Below are 20,142 nucleotides of genomic sequence, written 5' to 3' on the forward strand. Positions count from 1 at the left end.
AGTCTTTTGAGGTTTTTATTTTTATACATTTTTGTATTAAAAAGGAAAAAGCATAATTACCACAAATTACAAAGGACTAAAGCACTACTAGAATAATGAGTCACATCAGCCTAGAAAGCAGATATTCTGAATAATATTACTGTTTTATAATACAGGCTCTCATTCAAGTATTTTACATTTTTTTCCTTTTCCTTCCCCCTCCCCCATTCCCCAATGTGGTGATGATCCTAGCACATGGGTTAAGAATTACATACTATTCACAAGAGATGGGATTGTGTATGGTGGGTTATATTAACAAGATCTTTTCCTCCCAGGTGATACATGGTAACAGTTGGTTTTAAAATTTCCCAAGAATAAATACAGCTGAAAGTGATTACAAACACTTCTGGGATTTCATTCTAGCAAAAGGGGTGAGGTTGGAGCACACGCACACAAACATACATATATATAAACTTGCTCAAGGAGAGCAAGCATACCAAAACAAACAGATGTTCTCCTCTACATAACCAAATTATTAGACATCTATATAAAACAATCACTGGATCTCTTGCATGTTGCTCATCCAACATTTTTAGCAGCTTAATATAGACTTCACACCAATGAAACTCCAACCCTCACCATTTTAAAGCTCCATGTTGACTTCTGAGTCACAGTTTTACAGGCTGGGAAACCCAACCGTCAAGGTAGTGCACTACTGCAGGGCGAAAGCCAACAATGAGAGAGGAGGAGGAGGATTCAGCCATTCCTGTACCATGGTCACACAATGCAACTAAACCAGGAAGGCTTTGATGGGCCAAAGCTTTTGCCAAGGGCATCAATTTCCCTAGCCAAAGGATGCCTGTGCCCAGGACACCTTGTTGTACCAAAATACATATTCTGGGAGGGAGGATGAATAGATGCAGTAACCAATTCTGGGAAGGAGGGCGAATAGATGCAAGAACCAATATCATTAAGGAAATAAAAAGCAAGACTTGGAAGAACAAAGTCTAAAACCACAAAGGAATGGTTAAACCCATGCCCTTTTTATGCTTCCAACCAAACGGTGTCCTCATCACAGATACATCGGTCCTATTTTCAAGTGTCTTCAGAAAGTGAACATGTAAACCAACAGAAATGTTATCCTTATAACTTTTTTTTTTAAAAAACCATGTTGTCCAAACCTCTGTTGTTGAGATGAAATTTCCCACCCACCCCAAATAAAACCACTCATATATGAAACTGATTTAAAAAATAACTAAGGCATATAGCTACCCAACCCTTTCTAAAAACCTAGCTGATTTTTTTAAAAAAAGTATTGACTAAACCACATTTCAGAAAAGGATCCATACAGAAAAAATTATAATAGCATCGTGGAGTTTGCTGTGTTATAAAGATTTGATTGTTTCTGCTAAACCAAAAGAAAAATAAGCAAGGCATGAATGACTCCCATCCCATCCTGTTTAAAAACAACAACCAATGCACACCAAGAGTACTGAGGTTTCTGTGTCATGTGTTAATAGTATAGTCAACCAAGCAACTGGAAGCAAGATGGGCAAATACAGAGTTTTGAAGGAACTTAGTAAGTGTAAAAGTGGGAGAGGGTAAGAAGGGTAAGGGAAAAAAAGATAGGACAGAGCACCAGCACTGTATAATAAAGGTCACTTACTTTCATTCAGCCCTAAGCAAGATTTCAGACCCCTCATTATCATCTGGTCATAAAGAAACAAAGGAGATTGACAACCCAGAATTACATATTTTTTTTAAAAAAAAAACACCACCTTTTGCTAACAACAAACAACAGCGTTCTCAATGAAAAACACACAGAACCTCTGACTTTATGGGAGTCTCAAGGGAACAGCAGGTGGCTTCGTAAGCACAACATAACTGAAAAATTCTCTTAGCATTGGAGGTATCAACCACTGCATGTTGTCAAAGTGCAGGGCTGGTGTCTGTTGAACCTGGTCCACTGTAAAAACCAAGCCACAGAATTGTTATGATGCTGGGGCTCCCTTTAAGGTCTGTTCTGTTTCTTCATCTTCTCTACTCAAAAAATGTGCGAAGTCAGAAATTATATCCTCTTTCACTGGTGTACGTGTATGTATGTGTGTGCATGTATGTACACACACACACACACACACCAAGGAGGTGGATGATTGTACCAATAGCCATGCAGAGAGCAACAGCTATAGGATTGCTCCCTGTACAGAAGGTAAGGTAACAAATACCATCTTTAAAGGACCAATGCCATGACCTTCTAGCATTGGGAAGCCAAGGCACTGGATAACCATGCTAATAGTGACATGCCTACAAACACATGCTACTGACACCATCTCAACACAGTGCAGGAAATTCTGTGATCCGTAAGTTTCTAAACAGCTTTGCGTTCAGTAACTATCTTCAGCCTGTCTCAAGCAAGAGATAGACCTTGTGGTCCAATCTCATGATATATCTGGGGTGAGCAAGAGGTGATGTGCCATTTTTACTGAGACTATGATTCTGTGCCAATCACTTTTGCTAGAAACCTCTTCTATGCCATTGTAACTATCCATTCCCTTCCCTTTAAGCAGTGTATTGCAACAAACACTTTTAAGTAAAATATACTGACAGCCCAAAAATTTCATGATTAACCACCAATGAGGAGAAGTTCCAGGATTTCATCGATTTTAAGATGAAACCTTTAAACACAAATGCACAGGGTTACTCTGTTTTTACAAGACTGAACATTTCTTGCCCTTCCATCTCATGAGCAAAATTTCCTCCATATGTCCTTTGTCTTATATCCTATCTAAATTTGAGAACAATATATGAGCAGTCCCAGTCCATATGGCATGTCTCTACAAACTGAAATCCTCACACATGTAAAAAGGAACTGGACTTCAGTATGTAAAGCTACAGAAACCAGAAGCCAGCAGCAGTGAGTCCCAATCATCAAACTATGGTAGCGTGGTTCTGCTGCTGCAATGTACCTAGCAACCTCACATGTTGAAATGTTCTTTCTTCTTACCCATGCCTTTTAATGGTGCAACAATGAAAGGCCAAGGGCTTGCTTGATACAAAACAGGAGTACAACTGGTGCAGCAAAAATTAAATAAAAAAAAAGTAAACTCAGCAGTTTGCTGCTATTCAGATACACTTAGAACCACAGTGAGTGCTTTAAATGCATGGTCACCCAAGACTTCTCCATAACAAACTCACATTAACAGCATGCTTAACACAGCTAAAAGGAAATGTCAGCTAGATGAAAGAGGCCCTAGGCAGTAAGACCTGTCTCCTTACAATATCTACATTGGTAGTACCAAAAATCAGTGAACTGTCCTATTATCACATCCCCCGAATCCCTCAAATACTACAAATTGCTCCACAGGTCTCATAGCCACACTCTGCAACATGTTAAAAGATCTCTGAAACATGCCTCAAGCATGAACTCTAAAACATACAGTACTGAAGGTATTTCCCCCACCATCCTGCCCCTGAGAAAAGCAATGGCCTTCTATCCAAAACAGTACAAGGTTAGTCCTGCTTCCACTTTCTAGCAGTACCTTCCACACCTCCCAAAAGCCCCTCATGTAATATTTTTCTAGGTATTGAGAGACTGCAGGAAAAGAGAAATCAGCTCCCATCATCATAGAAATGCCTACTGCCCATGTGTTACCAGGGCCCAGATTGATGGTGGTAACAAAAGGAATTTAGGAAGATTGTTTGCAGCCAATAAATGGTAAGTAGGAGCACCTAAATGGCTCTGCACCCTTTTCACCATCGTGCATCTCTTATTAGCCAGATGACAGGCATGTGATGGCATAACCAAGTAATCTCAAATATTTCTTCCTCTACAGAATTCACTGCTAAAAACATGGAAAAGTACACTAGGGAGATAACAAAATGCAGGAAACAACAAAGCAGGTATTTGAAAAAAAGTTGTCTGCACACATATGCTTCCGTCTTCTCATATTCACTCCTACAATGCCAGTTGCTTTTAGGATGTTAAGAGTGCTGTGGGCGCACACTGTGGGTAGTTTGAGTTCCAGTAGTTAACCCAAGAGCAGCCAAGTCAAGCATGATGCTTTGTACAAAGTCCTATGACACAGGGTGAGGAGACACAGTTCCAATGCAATGAACTGATTTCGTAATGCAAGACAGTCAAGTTGCCTGTAGCTAGGGAAAAGTCTAAAACAGCTGTACCCTCCGTAGCCACATGGTCAACCCAGGGAAGGAAGGCAGGTCAGCATGCCAGTAATTAAACTCTACAGAATGGGAAGCCTGCATAGCAAAGGTAATACTTAGCAAGCTGCCTCTGATTTTAAACTACCACACACAAAAATCCCATCTTTTCCCAATTTTTTTTTATTTATTTTTTTGCTTTAAAGCTGATTTCACTGTACACACATTCTTCAACCACATATGTTAAGAACAAGGATGCATAACTGTGGATCCTCTCTGTGCATTAACCCATTCCTGGCACGCCTGCCTGCCTATCCAGGGATAGGAAGAAATAATGGGATCAAAAGGCTAGTGCCTGACCTGCCTAGGTTGGAGAGAGAGGAAAATGGCAGTGCCCCTGGCAGTCTGAGTGAGGCTGGAGTGCGTGTAGTTGCTGTAGCAGGAAGGACACTAATACAGTCAATACATTTATATATCAGCATCAACTACACAACAGGAGAAGTCTTAAGACCGAAGTGCCCCAGCATGCCTGCTCCAGAGATACCACTGTCCACATGGTTTGAACCAACATCCGCACAGATGTCAATGACAGGCCAGCTGATATCAAGCACAGCTGGGTTAAATGTGAGATCACCAGATACTGCAGACAGGAATCATACTGAAGAGGGAAACAGAGATTCATTGCAGCCTGCCTGAATCCCAAGCAGATGCCATTATCCAAATTTCCTCAAGAAGTCAGGGATGCCTCCAAGTTCCCAACTCCACAATAAGGCAACTTATTATTTTCAAGGAAGGAAGCAAAGAAACAAGTTTTTTCCCCCTAAAACAAGTTTTTTTTGTGATTTTTGTTTTGTTTGGAAAGAGAAAGCTGTTTTTAGCAAAAGTCTCAGCATTCCTATGTGAGGGGAGACACTGTGCAAGTTTATGTTCTACCCTTCACGCAAGAAGAACTAGGCAACCCCAATGAAAAGGTGGGCCAGAGTTTGGCCAGGGTCCTTTGGTTGACTTTCAATAGTCAAGTCTATGATGGAAAGGGTGAGCAGCACAGAGGGAAGCCACATCAGAACTGATTCTCGCGACGGTGGCCAAGAGACTCCTTGTGCACTGTAATATCCAGAATGGGAGGTGCCTATGGGTCTGGAAAGCTGAAAGCCAATTTCCAGAAGAAACCACATTGTTCGGCCCACCCCTCCAGTTCACCAAGTGGGCTGCATAGTTGATCAGTATTCAGTGGGATGAGGAGGAGCTGGATTGCGTGGCTGCATGATGCAGAATTATTTTGGTTTATCCCAACAAACTTCTATCAATAATTTAAAACTTGATATATATATAATATAATATATATATATATATATATATATTTATAAAAATCTCTCCCTTTTCCCAACCCTACCCCTGAAAGGCGCTAAAACATGAAAATGTGAGGATCTGGCTCCAATCGATGTAAAATCACAGCGAGGAAAAGGATGCGTTCAACTTGGATCATCTTGTTTTTCCAGCCAACAAGAGTAATCATGTGTGAGGCAGTCCCTCACTTCCCACAAAGCAGCCTGGTCTTGGACACCCACATTCCAACTCCCTTATGTGTCCCTGTCCCCTTTCCACTGCAAGTTCTGGTGTGTCTACTTCCCCACTGTTTGAGTTTCCACAGTTGCTGTGGAAACTGCATGTGGCTGGCTCAGGTTTTTGGCATTCTCCTGCACAGGTGAGGTGGTGACTTGGCTGGATGAGAGAGAGGCTTGATTGGATGGGGTCTGGCTGGTTGGTTTGCTGGAAGACTGAGATGGGTATCGCTTCCTTCCCTCGACTCCTGGTGCTGCTGGACATCTCTTGTGGCTGCTTTCTTCCCCTATGGGGGGCTGAAACAGAAAACATGGAAGTTGAATAGAAGTCCTGAGAACCCAGTCTCAAATGATTTTTCATATGGAAGAGCATGTGTCTTCTCTAATAAAGCTGTCCCAATTGTTAAAATCCTAGTCAGTGAGATGCAGCCTATAATTATATCTCATAGACTAAGTGCTTATTGTGGCAACTTGAAACATTTCAGCCTATTGTGTTTCCAGTCAGAGACTGGAAGATTCTCCTGGGTTGAACGTTTTCAAACAGAGGCACAATGGTCACCCATCAGGAATGCTTTAACTTAGCTAGGGGATGGAATACATTACCTCTTCAATGCTTTGCACATCCCATATCTAAATACCCTAAAGTCACCAGATCCTGTCTGATCCTAGAAACTAAGCAGGGTCAGACCTCGTTACTACTTGGATGGAAGACCACCAACAGATTCCTGGTGCTGTAGGCTTTACTTCAGAGGAAGAAATTGCCAAAACCATGTCTGAGTATTTCTTACCTCAGAAAGCCCTGTGAAATTAATGGGGTTGCTATAAAGTGACAGACAACTTTAAGATGTATGCATAGGTGTGCATGCATGCACACACTCCCATCATCTTCCACATTCTGCCCTAGCAGAAGAGATACCAGAGAAAGGCAAGGAGAGATGGAGGGGAAGGACAGTTTGCTTACCTGTAAGGACAGGTTGCTCACCTGTAACAGTATTTCTTCGAGTGGTCATCTGCGAATACATACAAATGGGTTTCACTGCGCCTGCGCAGTGCTGTTCGGAAACTTCTGGAATCACTGGGCAAAGTTTACTTTGCAACATATAGAAACTTTTTGGCGGTAACTCCGCCCACCCGTTATAAAGCCCCTGTCCTCCCGCTCTTTCCCCAGTTCCGCAATTTTTCCGCCAAGCAGGCAATGGAAGAGCCAATAAGAGCAGGACACTGAGGGGATGGACGTGTGGGATTTGTATGTATTCGCAGATGACCACTCGAAGAAATACTGTTACAGGTGAGCAACCTGTCCTTCTTCTTCGTGGTCTCTGTGAATCATACAAATGGGTTTAGACTGACAAGCTTAGGTAAGCGGCGGAGGGAGTGTCCTGAAACCAAAGCTATGGTAAACCAAAGGTATATTTATTGCAACAATAAACACCTTGAACCATAAAAGAGTCAGTCTTTTTGTTCATGCACAAACTCAACACAGCAACAACATTGCAAACCTGAGAAGGGAATAAAAGGTCACGCAAGACCAATCCCATTGGAATTGTGCAAATCAACATTCAACAGAATGTAAAACAGTGGCATTATGTACATAAATGCTGAAACCACACATCATCAATAGTGCAGTCAATGCAACCCTGAAACCAACACAGCCCTCCCAAAAGCTGTGTCTTGGATGGCTCTGGTGTCCAGCCTATAGTGCTTTATAAAAGTCAATGGCTGGGACCAGACAGCAGCCTTACAGACATCCTCCAAGGGAATACCCGACAGGAATGCGGAGGATGCTGACACTGCTCTTGTGGAGTGAGACCGAATCCTACCAGGGAGAGGTTTGCCCAACAGTTCATAGCAGAGGTGGATGGTACCAGCCACCCATTTGGAAAACCTCTGTACAGACACGGGCAACCCCTTCTTCGGTTCCAAGTAGCATTGGAAAAGTCTCTCGGACCGACTGGAGGCAGCAGTTCTGTCCAAGTAAAACGCCAGCGCCCTCCTGACATCAAGAGAGTGCAGGCTTCGCTCTGCATCCTAAGTTGGATTGGAAGCGAGAGTAGACAACACAATGTCCTGGCACATGTGGAAAGCAGACACAGCCTTAGGCAAAAAAGTAACGTCTGTCCAAAGGACCACCTTGTCCTTGTGAAACCTCAGGAAGGGCTGGTCCCTCCGCAAGGCACAGAGTTCGCCCGCATGGCGGGCAGAGGAGATGGCAACCAGAAAAGCGGTTTTCCAAGTCAGTAGTCTCAAGTCCGCTGTGGCCATCGGTTCAAAGGGCTTGGATTGGAGCGCGGCCAGCACCGCCTCCAAGCTCCAAGCCAGGGCTGGTACCGACACAGGAGGGTGCAGGTTGGCACATCCCTTCAGGAACCCCTTCACCAAGGGGTCCCTAAAGAAGGAAGCCCTACCCTCAAATTGGTACCTGGAACAGATGGCAGAGAGGTAGCATTTGAAGGATATGAGGCACAACCCCTCATCCAACTGTGCCATCAAAAACTCCAGCACCACTGGAGTGGAAACTTGAGCAGGAGACAAGCCCCTTCGATCCACTTCAGGGCATAGGACCGCTGGGTGGATGGCTTCTGCGCAGCCAGGATCACCGTCCTCACCGAGTCAGGTAGTGAGGCTAGGGCTGGATTCTCCAGGCCACAAGCGGCAGGCTCTCGATGTCCGGGTGCAGAATCCGGCCGTCCTGGATCGACAGCAGGTCCGGACGGAAGTCAAGGCGGAGGAAGCATCCCTTGGAGAGGTGGAGAAGGGATGCGAACCAGGGCTGTCTCGGCCACCACGGAGTGATTAGGATCACATCCGAACGGTCTGTTGTCATCTTGGACACCACCCTGATGACGAGAGGGAAGGGAGAGAAGGTGTAGAGCAGCTCTCCCGTCCAAAGGAAGGCAAACGCGTCTCCGAGGGATCCGTCCATTCGCCTCCTGTAGCAGAACTGGGTACAGTGGCTGTTTCATTCGGTCGCAAAGAGGTCGACTTGGGGGTTCCCCACCGATCGAACAGGTTGCTGACCGTCTCCGGATGGAGCCTCCACTCGTGGCACACCAAGGGAGATCTGCTTAGGCGGTCCGCCAACTCGTCCTCTCCTGGAAGGTGAATCACCTGGAGGAGCACCTGTCTCTGGACGCACCAGTCCCAAATGCGGAGAGTGATCTCGAGCAAAGTCTTGGATCTGGTGCCTCCCTGTTTGTTGATGTAATACATCACGATGGTGTTGTCCGTCCTCAGGAGGACCACCTTGCCTGCAACAGCGGATTCGAATGCCCTCAAGGCCTTTTCGACTGCGAGCATCTCCAAAGCATTGATGTGGAAATGCTTGTCCTGGGTCGACCACTTGTCCTTGACAACCAGGTCGAGCAGGTGGGCGCCCCAGCCTTCCAGGGAAGCATCGGTTGTCAAAGTCAATTGAGGCTGAGGTTGATGGAAGGGCATCCCAATGCAGACGTTGCGGCCGTCCAGCCATCATCTCAGTGAGGCGGCCACCGGTCTCGGTACCATGAGCCACTTGGACGGAGGGTCCTTCATCGGCGAGAAGACTGAGAGGAACCAGGACTGCAGTGGTCGGAGGCGAAGCCTTGCCCACGGTGTCACAAACGTCGTTGATGCCATGTGGCCCAGAGCTACTTGGACGTCCCTGGCCCTCACCCTTCTGTGAGAGATGCAAGGCCTCAGCGATGCCACCAACGCCTGGAAACGGTCCGGAGGGAGAAAGGCGAAGCATCTTTCAGAGTCGAGGATGGCTCCGATGAACTTGGCCTGTCTGGTCGGAGTGAGACTTCTCTTCGTTGACGACCAGCCCGAGGGAGTCCAAAAGGTGCAAGGCGAATGAGACTGCCTCTCGGAGCTCCTGCTGTGAGTCGGTGGCAAACAACCAGTCGTCCAGGTACGGGAAGACTCTGTAGCCCCTCTGATAAAGGTATGCCACCACTGGTGCCATGCACTTCGTGAAGACCCTCGGGGCCATGGCAAGGCCAAAGGGGAGCACGTTGTAGTGGTACGCGGTGGAGCTGCCGGCGAAGGCGAGGAATCTTCGGTGGGACTCCCGAATTCCGATGTGGAAGTAAGCGTCCTTCAGGTCGACTGTCGCGAACCACAGGCCCTGGTGGAGCAGAGGCAGAATAGAGGCCAAGGTTACCATACGGAACGGACGGTACTCTAGGAAGCAGTTCAATTCCCTCAAGTCTAAGATGGGCCTGATGCCTCCATCTGCCTTCGGTACCGTGAAGTACCTGGAAAAGAACGCCCTAAAATATAAGTCAGGTGGTAAGGGGGAAATTGCCCCTTTGTCCATCAAAGTGCGCACTTCGTCGAGAAGGGTGTCCGAGGGGGAAGTGGATACAAAGGCTCCAGTTGGGGGGAGCTCTTGGAACTCGAGGGCGTGACCCCTGCGGACGATGTTAAGGACCCACGAGTCCGTTGATATGGAGGCCCAGGTGGTAGCAAAAGGCCTCAAGATGTCCAAAAAAAAAAAAAAAAAAAGAAGGGAGAAGAAACGAAGTGCGCGGCGACCCTTCAGGCTCTCGTCTTCCCCTGGTCGGTATCCTGCCGGCGGGACTTTCGGTACCAAGGAGGAAAGTTTCGGCGGCCAGAGGAGGAGGAAGACTGAGAGGGATACCGGCGCCTCTGGGGTCCCTGCTGTTGGGGCTGATGGTCCTGCTGGAAGGTCCCCTGCGACTGACCTTGGGGCTGCCACGGACGCTGCCTCTTCCTGAAGGGCGAGATGGAGGAGGACGACATCCCATGCTTCTTCGCCGCCGCCTTCATCCTGAACTTTCTGTTCAGGCGTTCGTCGGTCTCGGCGTGGAAGAGGCCAGACCCATCCAGTGGCATGTCCTCGATAGCCGCCCTCACGCTGGAGTTGAGGTCGGACCCTCGAAGCCACGCATGCCGACGGAGAGCCATCGACGCCGGCATGGCCCGTCCAGCACAGTCTGCCATGTTTCTGGAGGCAGTGATGAGCCAGCTGCCGATGGAGTGGGTCTCATCCCGGATCTCAACGAGACGCCTCTGGACCTCGTCCGGGACATCAGGGACGAGCGGCGAGATCCCCTCCATGAGGGTCTGGATGTAGGCCCCCATGCAGGCGTTGTAGTTGATGGCCTTAACCGTGAGGGCTGTAGCAGAGTAGGCCTTCTTGGCCAGGCCATCAACCTTCTTCGCCTCCCGATTCACCAGCGAGGTCGCCTGCTTGGGAACGAAGCCCTGTTGAGCCCCCTCTACGATCGCCGAGTTGGGCTTCAGATGATCGGTCAGCCACAAACAGCTTGAAGGGGTGATCCGATAGAGGGACTCGATCCTTCGCGACGATCCCACCAGGGAGGCAGGAGCATCCCACGACCTGCGGACAATGGTCTCGAGGGATGGCAACAGCGGGATGGAAGGCGGCGTGGGAACTTGACCATGAACTCAGCGCTCCACCAGATCCCGAGCCTGCTTGTCGGGGAAGGAGAGTTCAATGTCCAGGGTCCTGGCCATCTTGATGATGTGCTCGTTGAACGAACGCAAATCATTGGTCGGAGAAGACGGTTCAGGGTGGTGTATTCGCTGAGGGGACACCTGGATGGAAGTGTCATCTTCGCCGGAAGGATCCCCCGCCGGCGACAAGGGCTCCTCATCGGAGTCAGTGCCAGATGAGAGCTGGATGTCAGGCACCCGAACTCGAGACGTGGGACGCACTGGAATCTGGAGGGCAAGCAGCTCCGTCGGGCTGAGCAGTGGGACGCAACGGAATGTCAGATCTTGACACCACCGAATGTGAAGTCTGGGGCTTTTCCCTCCGAGGGGGCACAGGGTGCAGGTTCAGCTGGGTAAACTTACAGAAGGCAGTCTCCTTTGGCACTGACATGTAATACCTTCCCGTCTCCGAGTCGTAGAACATGTCAGTGCTCTCGTCTACTGGCTCGTCGTCCTCGTCCACAGGCTCGTTCTCTTCCGAATGGAAGGAGAGAGGGGGAGACTGCTCTCTCAAGGCCCCAACGACCTCCGCAGGTTGGGCGAAGTCCACAGTGGCCAGCAGCGGGGTGTCCAGGAGAGGAGCCGCATGCGAGGTGGAGGCTTCGTCCGGATGGGGAGAGACGGAAGCAGGAGTGCAAGACTTCTTGGTTGGGGAGCGAGTCTTCTTCTCTGGAGAGCAAGACTTGTGAGAAGGATGCTCCTTCTCCTTCGAGGAAGATGAAGCCCCACTCTGGCCATGGCTGGATTTGGACCTCTTCGAACCGGGCTCCCCTTGGGTCTCCTTGGAGTGCCTCTTCTTCGACGAGCGAGGCGTCTCACGGTCCTCAAGAGGGAAGAAGGGGTTGTCCGGCAAGTCAGAGAGGACAACCGCTGCCGCCGTGGAAGGCTTGGATGACCTGCTCTTGTCAGCCACGGCCATCCTTGGAGCCGAAGGCCCCCATCTCGGGCAGCTTGGAGGCATGTCGAGATGACTTTGACGGCAGTACCGGTAAGGGCAAGGCTTCCGCCTCCGAACGGTCCCTCGGTCGCGAGCCCTCCGGGGATGGCTTCCTCCCGGACTTCGCCTTGGGCTCAGAACCCTCAGCCCCCAAAGATTTCTGGGGGTGCTTGGAGGGCTTGTCGGTGGCACTGGGTTTCTGGGAACCACGGGCCACATTGGTGGTGGAGGAAGATTCTGCAATCGGCGGGGCAGACATCACACTAGACACGCTGGCCCGAGAAGAAGAGGCCGGGGGCGCAGCCGAGGGGGCCAATGATGGACGAGAGCCACCCTCCTGGACCTTCCCCTGTGCGATGGCCGAAGTCAGCCGGGACTCACGATTCTTCTGAGCCTGGGAAGAGAGAGACTTGCAGAGGGAACAAGCCTTCAGGTCGTGGTCCTTGCCCAAGCAGAGGAGACAGGAGGAGTGGGGGTCCTGAACAGGCACCTTGCCTCCGCAAACGTCGCACTTCTTAAAGGGTGCTGGCATTCTTCCGAAGTCGTCAAAATAGAGGGAGAATCCAAAACGAGGTCAATCAAGCCGAAAAGTCCGAAGTTACCGGGGCGGGAGAAAGAGAATGGTCAAGAGACGGTCCGAGGTCAAAAGTGAAAGTGATTCCAAGCAAGCAAGAGCGAGCGAAAGTTCCGTGAAGCAGCTAGCGCCGCGGAAAAAAGGAACTGGGGAAAGAGCGGGAAGACAGGGGCTTTATAACGGGTGGGCGGAGTTACTGCCAAAAAGTTTCTATATGTTGCAAAGTAAACTTTGCCCAGTGATTCCAGAAGTTTCCGAACAGCACTGCGCAGGCGCAGTGAAACCCATTTGTATGATTCGCAGAGACCACGAAGAAGAAATATATTTATCCCGCTAATTCTGTGGGATGGAACTTGTATCTTTCGAATACTTACGTTTGATGTACGTGAGCTTTGTCTGTAGTTCTGTCCAAGATGTTTTCCTAGAAGCTTCTCTTGCCGACAACCGAAATAAAGCCTTACTGTTTCCCCTATGGTGGACTGATTTACTGAGGTGGGGAGGAATTCAACTAGTTCTTGACATTAGCATTCTAAAGAGCAGGGGTAGGCAACCTATTTGAGCCGGGGGCCGGGTTGCTGTCCCTCAGACAACTGGGGGGCCGAAGCCCAAAAAAAATAATTAAATAATTTTAAAAAAAAATAATTAAATAAATACACCGGGACAAATCTAGGCCAAAATTTTCAAATGGAGGACACTTTTTTTAAAAAAAAAATGGAGGACACGCTAAAAAAATTTGCTGATTTTTTAAAAAATAATGTTAATATAAATGCATGTTTTGGAGGCTTCTATAGACAACTGCCCCCCTTGCCCGCCGCTTGCCCCCCTTTGCCCGCCTCCTCCTGATAGGCCAAAGGCCTCACGTGAGAGGCCAAAGGCTCTGGCGGCAATTGGCGGCAGGACCAGGCTGGGGCCGGTCCCAAGGCCTTGCCGGGCCGCATCCAGCCCTTAGGTCGCAGCCTACCCCTGCTAAAGAGTTTTGGTAGCCCTGCCTGGCTCCGACAGTCCTATCTAAGGGGCTGCCACCATAGCCTACCAGTTCCATAGGATGCCGATGGAGCCATTCACATGAACCAGCAAGACACAATGCTGTGGAGAGAAAATTTTACTCTTTGGACTAGAGCAGCTGAAGAGTAAAATTTTCTCTCCACAGCATTGCTCTTTTGCTCTCTTTATCCGCAGAAACAGAGTGCAGGTGTTGTAAAGGTCTGGTTTGGGCAGCATCAACGATTACCAAGTTAGGTTTCAGATGTTGCCCTAAAAAGGTAATGGCCAAATCATCAACTTTGTAAAGAGTCTCTATCTTGTTGGAAGTGGACAGAATGGACGTTAGTGTTGACAAAGGGTTCTGACTTTGTTGAATGGAGGCAAGGACAGCTGAATGTATACTGTCTGGATGGTGCTTTTCCTGTGTCGAAATATGTGCCAAAGAAGCCTCGTTCCTACAGTGGCAAGAATAGCGCCCAGAATGTCTATCACCAACGGAAAAGCTGGCATCTGAACAGCAAGATTCCCAAGAAGGGGATCTATACTGATAGCAGCCAGGATACAATGGCTATGGACATGTCAAAGAAGGGATCAATGGTGCCATTTACTCTGGAAGTACCGGTATGAAGAAGCCAAATCAGTATCTGGGCCAGAGAAAGACCATGACTTGGAATGGTATCAGTGTCAACATCAACAAGGAGACAAGATCACTGGGAAAGTTTTTTTTTTTCCAAACCAGGATAGGAAATGGAAAAGGAGAAGCTGTGATTATGATAACTGAAGAATCCTGTATTTCTCCCTCCAAAACATGCTCATCTGATCTCCTGTCATGGATAGAAATTGTCTCAAGTCACAACAGTGCACCATTTTGGAGAATCCAGCAAGGGATACACAGGGCCTCATGAAAAACCACCTATGAGGCATCTTTGCAAAATGGATGGCTCAGCTACAGCCGTACCTTCAATAACCGAATGCAGAGAAAAAGGTCAGGAGTGAGGAGTACTCTTTCGATCTCTACCTCTTGTGCTTATGTTTCAGGCCAGTCTTGACACTGATAGACCTTCCAGGGTCAAGGGATGGTGTGAAGACTTGTTTCTGGTACAGTCTCTGGCCTTCTTGCTGGAGTACATAAGGTTTCAACTAGAGTACTCAAGGTTTTACATTTGGAGGGACCGACATCTGTCGAAACCAAAGCTGCCTTTTTCTTACTCAACACCAAGTTCTTTGAAGCCAAGGAATGATGTTGAATAATTGGTTTGATTGTCAATGTCAAGGATGGTTTACAATGCACAGGCTCTTGCAGTTTCAAGGCCTGTTCATACAGGAGAGCTTTCAGGCAGTGCAAACAATATGAGCTTCACCCAATCACTGAAGGTATCTCAAATGCCCATCTCAGCCTGGAATCTTAGCACCACACTTGATGCACTTCTTGAAAAAGCCAGTGGTACTGGTAAACCCCAGAAGGCTCGAGGCCCATGCTTATGATTGATTTTCAAAAGATTTCTTCCAATCTGAACATACAAACACTGTTCCTGATGAGGCAACTTCAGGGGCAGGTGAAAAGGAACTGGCAGGCTATGGCAGGAGCCCCTTATGTAGTGGTGGCAGAGGTGGGGAGAGACTCTTCAGAACGTTATGGGACACTCCAAAAGAGGCTCTACGCAGGTTAAACCAGTTGTGTGAGTCACAGAGCCCACAAAGAAAAATACCTAATTCTTAGTTTGTTGTACAATTTGAAATGACTGAAGTTCTGCTACAATGGATCAGAAAGTTAGGGACAGATTGGGAGAATCCACATCTAGGCCACCTTTTAATAAAGACAGTGTAGTTATCTAAATGCTGGCTCACACACGAACAGTACTTTCCTTGCTTCAAAATATGCACATTCTCTGTTAGAACACCATGTAAGGAAACTTAGTGTAGTTCTACTGAAACCCATTCACCTGAAGACTGAACATAAGGCCAAATTTCATATTTACGAGACAGAAACTTTGTATTATTTGATTTAATCTCAGATGCAATGTTTTCAATGGAATTTGCACACATATTCAGGTGCTAGTCAACAAGGGATATATTCATGAATGTATGACCTGAGCATATGAAGAGAACATTATAGATCTTATCAAAAATATCTAGAAGAACACCATTTATCTAACAAGGAGAGAACTGTTACATCTACTCACATCCACTCTGAAGTCTTCCAGGCGCCGGAATTTGCTGAGGTATTCTTGCAGTTTGCAGTCAATGTCCAAGTTTTTGGCTTTGGAATATTTTAAGAAGGCCCAAAACTTTTCAAGCCCATAAAGCTGTCCTATTATAATAAGGGACAGAGAGTCAAAAGTCAGTCCTGCTTACAAATGTGTTCCCAAAAACATAATTTAAAGTTGTTTTTTTGTATTAAACATAAATTCAGTAAAGGATGGATTTACGCAACACGAGCAATGCAGCCAAATGTGAGAATAATTACAGAACACTTCTATAACTACATTTTCTATATGGTAGAATTCTCTGGAAAGCTTTCAAGGAGAGGTGGGAAAGGCCAGTCTTCTACTGGAAAGGTGATTAAGAATATAAAGCTGAGAGTAATCATGGTCTCACAAGGCAAACACTGTTCTGACATGTTTTTCAGAAAACACTCGTCTACTTTAACATCCATCATATTAGAGGTGTGGAATCACAGTGTCCTCCCTGAACATGTAACCTTTTAATTCTGCACCTAATTCCATTGGCTTATGCTCATAAACCAATTGAGCATAGTTCTGAACAGTCACTGGCACCAGAAAGTCACACAGCATTGTAAATACTCCATGCAACCAGCAAAAATCACTTACCAGCTTCATAATCCTTTATAGTTTCTTCTTGGAAATCCTTAAATATGTCAGGTCGGAATTTCTTCTCCAGTCCATAGCTATAATATCTGAAAAGGCACTCCAGGCCATACCTGCAAGACCATGACATCAACCTCAGCACCATTTGCCTCAATCCATGCACTATGTCTCACAAGCCTTCCAACCCTGCATTCTTTTTCTTGATAAAAGTCCAGATAAATGAGTCATCTAATGATTCCCTTAAGGACCAATGCTGCCCAGCAATCCTTGATCTAAGTTCACTTCACATTTCACCTTTCCAGTCTTAACATGCAAACCTACCTGTACCCTTCTTTTGCATCTTCCAAGGCTAGTTGTTTGAACTCCTCATACATTTTCTTGTTAAAGTGATCACGAAGGAAAAATGACCAAAACCTGAAGAGCGTATTCATCTCCTGGGATTGACCAATGCCCAGTCGCTTCCGCTCTGTCCAGGGGGATAAATAAGAAAGCCATAAAAACATGTTTAAGATATATGTTAATTCAAACTGCACCCTGTCCTGAAATCAGGAGGAGGATGTCACAAAATCACCATGCCTTTACAACACAAGTCCAGCTTTGTTTTAAAGTAACAGCCTATATATCACACTAAATGCCCAATTGTTTTCAACACTGCAGAGACATTTATACACATTCCATTGACTTTCAGTTCTATCCATCCAGCCGCCATATGTTACTAGCAACCTTAGATGCCATCCTATGCCTCACAAATAGATTAGCCTTAAAACTAAAGGGAAACCAGACCCAAGAATGTGATCAATCAGTTGTCTTGATGGACATGAGCAGTGTCCCATGTCTGTCAAGACAACTTGACTAATCCTATTCTTGCATGTGGCTTAATGTTCATAAACAGCTTTAGGAATCACCAAATCACTGGAAATCATACCTATTCCAGTGTATGCCAATGCTGCCCACAGATCCTATAAACATAAAGGGTTGTAAAAAGAGATAGTGCCAAGAGGCCAAATTTTGACACTAAACAACTTCACAAATATTCAGTACCAATTATTTTAGTTTCAGGCTGGCATTAAATACAGGCATATAACAACTTCAATTATAGCTACACAACTCACCATTAAGGCAGCGCCGGCGATACTTGTGGTAGACATGTTGTGTGAAACCATTCTCCTTGAGGAGTTCATGGGAAGGGTGCTGGAATTTGGGCAATGACTGTGGGGTGCAACCATAGCTGCCAACAGCTGGGGTGCCTTCTGAGGGACTGGAACTGAGCAAAGTGAAACATTAGGTCAGCAACTGAGTCACCAATACTAGTCAAATTTACATAAAGATATACAGAGTTGGCATAATGGCCAACTATGATCCAAAGGGGGAGTCCCCCTAATGGGTGCACATTGTTTCTGAGAAAGTACAAAACTGAAGTGAAAGGATCCTATTACAAGGAAACAGTTGGTAAGTCAATCAACTGTTTTTATGTGGCAGTTTTAATCTTTCATATCCTTCTTTTGCACCTTCACTGAAAATCATTCAATCCTTTACTAGTACCTGATGGATGCAGTTCGGGGCCTATGTTCCCGGGAATCCATTACCCAACCAACATGACATTCCATTGGAGGATTTGAACTGTGCCGCGTCTTCCTCTTCCGGGGTGTCTACAAGAGGCAGTAATTCAGATGAGATTTCTCTACTTCATGATGACTTAAGTTTCTCACAAGCCCCAAGTCAGCAGTCAAGAAAACCAGTCACAAACACTTCTGATCACTACCACATGCATACATGTATACATAGGACAAGCTCTGGTATGCAGATATTACCTTGGCATCTATCAACCTGCCTTCTTTAACCACTGGATAAAATCGGGGAGTCTGTGTGGGGTCTTTCAGCTGAGGTGTGCGAGGGGTTCGAGGGGTCCTGGCATTACGGTAGTTTGGGGATTCTGGCACAGTTGTTGGCAAAGATCGTGCAATAGTTGAAGGCTCTGGTACACCGAAAAGCTTATTGGCCAAAGCATCTGTAGGAACTACAATGGGGAAAAAAGTAACACTCAAACTCTTCCTTCTAAAGTCCACTGATCTACAATCCCCCCTACTGCCCTGGTCACAAGGAAAGACAAGCAAGTTTAATGAAGTGTTTTGTGACTGTCTACTAAAATGACACTAGGAAATTCTAGTTTATCTCAAGAGCCCTGAATCAGAATAATGGTTTCTTATCACTCTAAGGCTATAAATTCAGTATGGTCCAAAACAGCACAGTAATTCCATATGCAGAACTATGCCCCAGCAGGCCATTCAACAATCACCAGAACTACTGCGGAGTCAGTTCTGCCCCCTCACCCTGCCTTTCCATGCCTGATGTAAATAGTGTGGAATCAGAAAAGTATCTGGCTATGGGAACCTACCTTGCTGGAACCTAGGCGGTCCAGGTGGGACTTCCTGATTGGGATCAACCGGAGGCTCAGGAGTCAGAGTGTCAAACTGTTCTCGGCTGATCATATTAACCTTCTTGAAGTTCTCTACTTCTTGCTGCATTTGAAAACAGCACACCCAGATATTAATACATGTCTAGAGCTGGTATGATGTTGTAGTTCGAGTGCTGGACTACAACTCTGGAGACCCACAGCCATGGAAACCCACTTGGGCAAATCACTCTCTCTCAGCCTCAGAAAACCCTATGATAAGTGTTGCTCTTTTGGCTGAAGGGTAGGGTATAATAAAAGAAATAAATCATATGTAGGAAGCGATTTGAAGGCACACATCATCATCATCACCACCACCATCTCTTCAGGAATTGCCAATAATCTCAGAACTTATATCTGACACCTTCTAGGACATACGGGTTTGACAAGCCATTCAATATTCTGGTGTTACCAGGAAAAGCCCAACTGGGAAGATATATAAGACAATGAAGTCATGTCACATTTAAGTGAATCAGGATCTCTTTGCAGAAAATAAATTAATGTATAAGGATAGTAATGGAGCCTCCTTAACTTCTAGGTATGCTTTAGAAAACTGCTGTGATCATTTTAGCTTTCAATTATGCTCACAACATTCCGCAAAGGGAAAGCAAGCATTGAGGAGTTTGTTTAGCAAAAAGATTTATACCAATTATATAAATGTATATACAAAGTCCAAAGAGTCTACAAAGAAGTACTTCAAGTCATGCTCAGGTTATGAGGAAACAGCCCAACTTTGAGAATAACAAGAGCATTAAGTCTTAAAAGCAACCATGTGGGAGAGAAAAAGAGAGAAACGTTTAAATATAACAATGACTTTTGTTGGGGGGGGGGGGGGAGAGAAGGGAAACACACCCTACTTAGTATGTTAGGAGCCAGAGGCACCAGTGTATGTAGTGCCACTATACTCTTAACACTGCAGGCACAAGAACCATCAACAGGATTAGTAGCAACACTGGGCATAGGGAAATTACTGAACAATACTGTGTTCACTGTCTCAATATACATGTACAGGAAAGATAAAACTTATTATCCTGGAAGTATTATAATAAGACTGAAGCAAATCACTATAAGCTAGGTTTATGTTTTTTTTTGGCTTGTTAAGATGTTGGTTTGTTTATGTTTGTTATTTTGTATGTATATATTTGTATGGTGCGGTGTTTCTGTATGTATTACTTAATAAATTTAATTTAAAAAATACATGTACAGGA

At 46.2% G+C, this 20,142-nt stretch overlaps 1 protein-coding gene across 4 annotated transcripts in view; it reads right to left on the reverse strand.

The window, feature by feature from the left end:
• Nucleotide 1: 1 nt before the first annotated feature.
• Nucleotides 2–20,142, reverse strand: part of LOC149321750 (la-related protein 1-like) — a 93,254-nt gene continuing 73,113 nt past the window's right edge. For all 4 annotated transcript variants that reach the window (XM_089527972.1, XM_089527962.1, XM_089527952.1 and 1 more), the window contains exons 12-19: nt 18,878–19,001; nt 18,294–18,499; nt 18,025–18,131; nt 17,595–17,746; nt 16,804–16,948; nt 16,486–16,595; nt 15,838–15,965; nt 2–5,996 (exon numbers count right to left, since the gene is read on the reverse strand). In XM_089527972.1, the coding sequence (XP_089384098.1) occupies nt 5,760–5,996; nt 15,838–15,965; nt 16,486–16,595; nt 16,804–16,948; nt 17,595–17,746; nt 18,025–18,131; nt 18,294–18,499; nt 18,878–19,001 (1,209 nt within the window). In that variant the 3' untranslated portion in view covers nt 2–5,759. The remainder of the gene's footprint in view (nt 5,997–15,837; nt 15,966–16,485; nt 16,596–16,803; nt 16,949–17,594; nt 17,747–18,024; nt 18,132–18,293; nt 18,500–18,877; nt 19,002–20,142) is intronic.

Source organism: Sceloporus occidentalis, unplaced genomic scaffold (genome assembly GCF_023333645.1).
Source record: "Sceloporus occidentalis isolate IW3139 unplaced genomic scaffold, rSceOcc1.0.p SCAF_1, whole genome shotgun sequence".
Classification (NCBI taxonomy): domain Eukaryota; kingdom Metazoa; phylum Chordata; class Lepidosauria; order Squamata; family Phrynosomatidae; genus Sceloporus; species Sceloporus occidentalis.